The sequence below is a fragment of the Glandiceps talaboti genome, chromosome 5 (genome assembly GCF_964340395.1).
Source record: "Glandiceps talaboti chromosome 5, keGlaTala1.1, whole genome shotgun sequence".
NCBI classification, from domain to species: Eukaryota; Metazoa; Hemichordata; class Enteropneusta; family Spengelidae; genus Glandiceps; species Glandiceps talaboti.
This window is the reverse complement of record NC_135553.1, coordinates 13,525,474-13,532,500: the sequence shown is the minus strand read 5'-3', so window position 1 is coordinate 13,532,500 and position 7,027 is coordinate 13,525,474. Positions and strand designations below refer to the sequence as shown.

Below are 7,027 nucleotides of genomic sequence, written 5' to 3'. Positions count from 1 at the left end.
GAATAGAAAGACATCGGTGCTGAATACATCATTTTGTCCCGAGACCCAACAAATCGATTTGCTTTTCTTAAACCCATCCTTGTTGATTAAGGTTCTGGTCGATAAACAAACTACAATATGTGTGTGAGTAGCTGCCACGACTGCCAGGTACACACACCAGACAACTATCTCTCAATTATATATTGTTATTTGGTATCATCAAGACACAATGACGTCACCAACGACCAATAAAATTCGATCCCTTTAAGCTGACATGTTTTTATATTTGACAGAAAACATTGTCATACCATAGTATTTTTTCAAGGTAAATTCTGAGAAGAATCAATATTGACTGACCCGAACTTTTATTGGTATGACTATACTATGTCTTTTAAATACCATTTCGTCAGAGAATTTTGCCATTGAAAGGTAAGTACGTTTTATTTAGTTCACTTTTCAGGATATATTACCAATAGTTTATGAAACTTCTCCGAGTCTAGGAAAGTCTCGACGGTGAGGGAAACGAGATAGGTTAAGATATTGTTTTTATTAATCTTTGCATTGGAAGACCGGTGACAAAAAACTACTAAAACGTTTCAAAAATTTTCTTTGGTCATTTTGTGGTCGTTTTCTCTTAAATAGCCAAAATATTTTCAAGTTGACAGCAGTGTGTGTGTGTGTACTTCATAGGAGACAGAGGCCGAGTTCCGTCGAAATGTTGTCAAAAGCAAAAGTAATATTTGAAATGGTTGGCGGGAAAATTTCATGGTTAAAATATCATTATCACTCATATGTACACTAAACCTAAGACGAAAACTGAGATAAAGTTAAATTTTGCTCCGGGCTAAAGACCACGACACGAACTCATAAATTTACCATTTATGCATAATTTTAACTAATATTCAATTTTATGTAATGGTACAAATGGTACAAAACCAGATAATTAACAGTAATAACATTAATTCCATTAATGGCATTATTAGAAGATTTTTTTTGTGGAAAAAATGTGGAAAATGTTTAGCTTTCAGCTAACCTAGTACTATCTAGGGCATGCCTCCGAGTACTTGATCGTACCTAATACAAGTAATGGATCCTCCCTCCAGCTAACTACCACAATCAGCTGTACAGTGCATTGGCAATACCATAGTGTGTTGAGGAGCGATCTTTGCACTCATAGAAACCATTGTTGTCATACGCGACAAATATGGCGGACGGTCCACGGTGACAGGAGAGACGTTGTGCAAGCACCTCTTCATTAAGGTAAGTTCACGGGTGTGTTTGATATTTTGAAAATAACCTTGACAGCATTGGTCTATTGTCGGTTCTAAGGGTGAATGTTTAAGGTAAAAGTAGAAGCGAGCGTAACATATTTGACAGTGTACGAAGTAGTGTAGTGTGTTCTTTCAAACTCTGGGTAACTAGCGGTGTCAGAAGGGTGCGAAGTAGAGTGAAGAATTACATGGAGACAGTTTACTATGCTATTGTTCAATGGTTAACAAAGCGTGATGGAGACAATGCTACTTGTATTAGCAACGTGCATTTCTCCCTTCTCTGTCCGTAATCTGACGCTGTTTCCCTGACTTGTCCGTCAAGCGTCAAACAGATCTTGAAGCTATAGTACTAGATAGTCCGCCGACCACAGTACACACTGCCTCGAAAAGTGTCTCCCAGGCTTTCAGCTCGTACAGACGACTCGAGCTATGGACGAGAGACAGATTCATGTTTGCATGTGAACTTGCTTCAATACCCCTAATTGTGTGCAAAACGATCTTTATCAGAAAAGCAAATTTGTGTCTGTAGTTAACGGTAGACTCACAACGACTTAGCATGACAACTCAATACAAACCACCTGTTGGAGTTTCGACCCCCTTCAAACCATGTTCCATAAGCACTTTAAGTTAAAAAAGAAAAAAAAAAGTAACTGTTATCAACTTCGACACGCTTAGCTTCAAAATTTATTAAAAATTCACAACGCATTCCGTACGGACAATACCTTGTTTGCAAACATTACGCAATTAAGCTATTACCATTTCGACCGAAAAACTAGCTGACCCCTATTACCAGGATAGTTAATTACCCGAAAGAGATAATTTCACATGTCGTGCCCATAGATCAGTTGATGATTGGAGACTCAAACGAGTCCTTCGATACTGTCGAACAAACCGTGATTAAATGTCTAACAACTCGTGCTCTTTCAGAATTATGTCGCCTTACATACCTAGCAGCAGTTTGGACAGTTCGGCATGATAAGGGCGAACTTTTATACACACTGCCACCAAAAGCAAAGTATTTCATGACTGCGTACTTAAAATGTCTCTGCAATATATGCCCCCATTGATGGTCGATAGATGTTTGCCTACGTATATACTTTTGAAAAGGAAAACGTATAAAGTATTATGCTGTATAACTGTTTTATATACGACACCCTCGTGTAATTGAGAAATGTGTTCATAGACATTCACCACTCTATCATTTGACGCCAAACTTTATTGAGATATCCAAGCACAAACCACTGCATAGTTTCGACGCAAGATACCAACCCTTGTTGTCCGTTTCCATGTCGATTTCATGTATACTATTTGCAGTAGGGGCGGTTGACTGACCAACCTTGCCCCGGGGGCGAAACCCCTAAATACATTTGCGATTTGAAAGACACTCCAACGTTGATTAGAAATAGCGTATTAACACCCTGGCAATATTTACGTGAGGTAAGGCTAACACTGATTCGATTGTACGAGTCCCCGACTGTTCGCCAAAACGAACTTTGGAGGATCATATTTTGCTAAAATAATTCTCAAAATGATATTTCCGTTGTGTTATATTTCAAACATAGATATGTAAGGCATGTATCAGGAATACTTTGTTAGTCATGGCTAGATTTGATTGACATATGCAAATATGCTAATTAGATTGATGTCATGACCTTACGCTATGAGGAATGTATACACACGTACAAGTAGGTACGTACCCCACTGGTTTGAGTCTGAGCTACTCTTTATTACAGGGACAAGGTACCCAACTGTATAGCTCTTCTTGTAGGTTTTGTGAAATCCATTCGAAAAATGCTTACACTATTCAACTCACAATAATGTGTCGAATAAATGGATGCATTGATAAAATGCAACATTTGTGGTGTAAAATATGTATTCGAATGACGTCATTTTGTAGAGTAAAATAATGCTAATACATCCTTCTCGATAAATCTCGATTTTTCTTATCATGTGAAGCATTTGTATGCGGCGATTTCTTTATTACGAATAATTATAACCTGAGGTGACCAGAGAAAATGTTCTGGATTAGACTAGACCCAAATATCTCAAACTGAAAGTATTTTATTTTTTATCAAAATTATACTTTTTTGTTATTATAAGATGTTTGTCTTATTTATGCTGTACACGTTGACGCATGCATAATCGTCCACCGATCAACCATATCCAACATCTCACTTAATTGACAATTTATTGACAAATAAGTTATTGGGTTTGTACCCAAATCATGCAGTGTTTACGAACAAATATTTAGCCAGACTAGTGAACACAGTCCACTGACTAAATATTTTAGAATCCAAAAATGGCTACCTAATGGTGGAAAAATAAAAGGCTGTCAATTTCCTTGAAAAGAAGACGTTACACACGTAACTCTCAATGATATCATATGAGAACGTTAATTCAGCTAGTCAAACTAAAAAGTTTCCAGTAAAAGTACGGTGTTTATGTTTAGGCCAACGCGAGTACAGTGATTAACGACAAATGACAAACACTTACATCGGCTTTAAAACGCCAGTATTTAAAAGTGGGAAAATGAAAAACAAAACCCACATAAATTATATCACGTGCAGTATTTCATAGGGTAGATAATGCAAATAAAATGGACAGTACATGCTATATGGCTATATCATATCGCTAGTGATACAATTTGTTATTTTCAATCAGCTCGAATCATGTGCGATGGGATATAATCTATGTGTTTTAACAATAAAACTGCAAATCATGCCCAAAATTAAGCGTATATTGCAAATGCTCAGACAGAGCCATTAAATACATGAATAAAAAATATAACACAGAAACACACAAAATCTAATAATTCCTATAGCTGTAAATCGAAACATTAAATTTTCATCGAGGTCGAAACGATGTTGCAGGTGACAAACAGTTTAAGCATGTTAAAATAGATGTACGGATATCAACTATTGTCAATTTCAACAAAGTTTCCAGGAAATGGATTCCCCTGTACGTCAGAATTAATGACGGAATGCCATTAAATGTTCTTTACTGATTAGAATATTCAAACATTTATATGCTAGTACATAACAACTAGCGATGAACGGATAAATCTTGAAACAGTTAGGTAATGTTGCGTTGCTCGGTAGGATGATGATTGTTTGCAATCAGGAGAGCTCAAATTGTATGTATCACCGTGACGGTTCATATTGGTGGGTATTTGAAAAACAATTTCGCTAGTCTTTGTAATTTGTTTTTCCATTCAAATAGGAAATGCGGGGGGGGGGGGCAGTTTTGTTATTAAGAGGGGTGGAGGGTAACAACGATGAAGTGGCGCAAGTTCATCCATCTTTATATCCATACATCTTTACATACATACATACATACATACATACATACATACATACATACATACATACATGTTACAGATCGGATACAAACTGAACTGCAAACCTTCTGTATTGGTTGTCATCACATACATCCTCATACAACAGTTCGAAAACAATCAGCCACCAGATCTCAAACGGGACAAGATCACAGACGTCATACACATAAAACGAAAAAATATTTATACAGTCAACACGACGACGCTCGCGGATACAAACCCCGTTTATAGTAGCCTTCAAGGTGAGCATGGAAATACGTCGATGTGTCTGAGTGTCAAGTGAATATTAAACGACTGAGGGTGAAAATAGTCTAGATCTATCCTCAGGCACTGAACAAAATGTAGATCGGAAGACAGAAGATCTTTGTGAGCGTTTTCGTTTGTCTCTTTTGTCACAGCTTTCTTCGTCTGTGTCTTCTGGTCGCATCCATCCATCTTGTGGTTTGCTTAGTACAATGTGTACAGGTTAGGAATGATACATTTGTTCGTGCAATATGATAATATGTATTGTATTACATAATGAGTTCTAGATACGTTTTAAAAAAAAACTCTTCTTAACGCCTGTTAACTTCTGTATTCTCGTGTTCTTTCTTTTCTTTTCCAGCGACATACCGTAACGGTCTGTTGGCTATCATAGCGACGAAACATGGGTCTGGAAGTAGAACGTTTTGTTAGCCACATCCAGAAGGATCTAATATGTCCAATTTGCCGATGTGTTTACGTTGATCCTGTTACCAATTTCCCAAACTGTTCACATATCTATTGCTCTGCTTGTATTCGTAAACGGTTACACTCAGAAAGTTCTCGGTTTTGTCCTATATGCGACGAACCATTGAAGGAGGTTCTACAGAAACCGTCACTCGGGTTGCAGAATCGATTGCTGTCGTTGGAAATTGCATGCAACCAGGGTTGCGGTGCAAGTACAAAATTAAAAGACTTGCCGAGACATCTTGAGAAGGACTGCGGGCTGACGTACGTCAATTGCCCACATTCTCTGCGGGGATGCAAGTTTCGAATTCTCCGCAAGGACCTGAAAGGGCACATTGAGAGGTGTGATTATAGATGGGCGGTTTGCGAAGCTTGTGGGTTTAAAACATACCGATGCCAGCTGTTTACCCATCAGAAGAAGAAGATGTGTATGGCTAGAAAGTTGGCTAACGAAAAAGTTCGAAGTGTTATAGAAACCAGGAAAGATATACGAGAACATCAAATAGAGATAAAGTTTGATCGGTTCGCGTTGGAGAGAGAACTTGACAGAGTTGAGAGGGCTAGCATCGAACAACGATACAACTCGGAGAATGAAAGTGTCGATAGTTATGAAACTAGTAGTAGTAGCAACAACACGTTGGCTATAACGAACGGAGAGGTGGGATCGATACGGACGCAAAGTGCGTTTACTGCTGACAGTATTCGATCTGAAGGTTTGCCTCCTAGAATGACACACAGCGCAAGTAGTTTGGCACGTCTACCGGTCCCGTCACCATCCAGAGCCGGCGACCACCCTATAAATTGCAGTCGATGTAGACGAAAGTTTAAACAGGTGAAGAACCACGCTAAGGCCTGCTCCTGGCACAGAGGGGTGAGTACACGTCATCTTTCGCTTTCTTGAAAGAATAAATGATGTGTGTAGAAGAAATCAGTAAAATTTCAAGAAAAATGAAATTAAACATGGACAACAAGTTTTCTGTACAGCCTTATTATCTTCTAAACCCTGGAGCGAATACTCCAAAATCTACTAAATGATGGAATAGCAAACAATTTTGTTCCTAGGCTAAAGCTTATTATTACCTAACAGTTTTATACAAAGTTGAATGTTATATGAATAGTACAATAGATGCCATTTCACGTAAGGGAATGTCGTCAGACTCATCAAAAATCTAACATTAGATGTACATTTGTATTTTGTACTTAAAGTTTGTCGCGACAAATATCTTCTTACCATAACTACAACATTTTATCGTCTGACACAACAAAAGTTGCTTCAGTTTCTTTGAGTTGCCTTTATTTTAGCAGATCGTCGCCAAGTACGATATAAACCGGATAAAAGTATGCGTTGTTCCACTGTTAGTATTCGGCAACGGTCTGCTAGGATACATTGTAATGGCTACTAACGCAAAGAAAATTGTAGCAAATGTATACGATTATATTGTTGTTGCCCTAGACGATAAGATGTACCGATGTTAGAAAGAGTTTTTGTTGAGCCAAACGTTAAAATAATTTATGTAGCAATATATGTTAGTAGGATTTATGTCGGGTTAGACGACTTTCTGTGTCTGCTTGACTGGTTTATATTGTATTTGGGATAACATTCATTTCAAATTGTTCCATTTGTAAAGTTCTATGCCCTATTTTGAACAGAAAGAATGTAACAACAGCTTAGCCAGCTGGTCAAATGTTTTAATGGTTAATCTGAGCCTGGTACAACACGATGAATTCATTGCAT

The 7,027-nt window shown here is 37.8% G+C and overlaps 1 protein-coding gene across 1 annotated transcript; it reads left to right on the top strand.

Annotated features, from left to right (window-relative positions):
• The first annotated feature begins 4,286 nt into the window (after nt 1-4,286).
• LOC144435378 (uncharacterized) lies at nt 4,287-6,768 on the top strand. Its single transcript, XM_078123974.1, has 3 exons — nt 4,287-4,411; nt 5,189-6,163; nt 6,598-6,768. Exons 2-3 carry the CDS (start codon nt 5,231-5,233, stop codon nt 6,766-6,768), a joined length of 1,104 nt encoding a protein of 367 aa, XP_077980100.1. The 5' UTR covers nt 4,287-4,411; nt 5,189-5,230.
• The last annotated feature ends 259 nt before the right edge of the window (nt 6,769-7,027 follow it).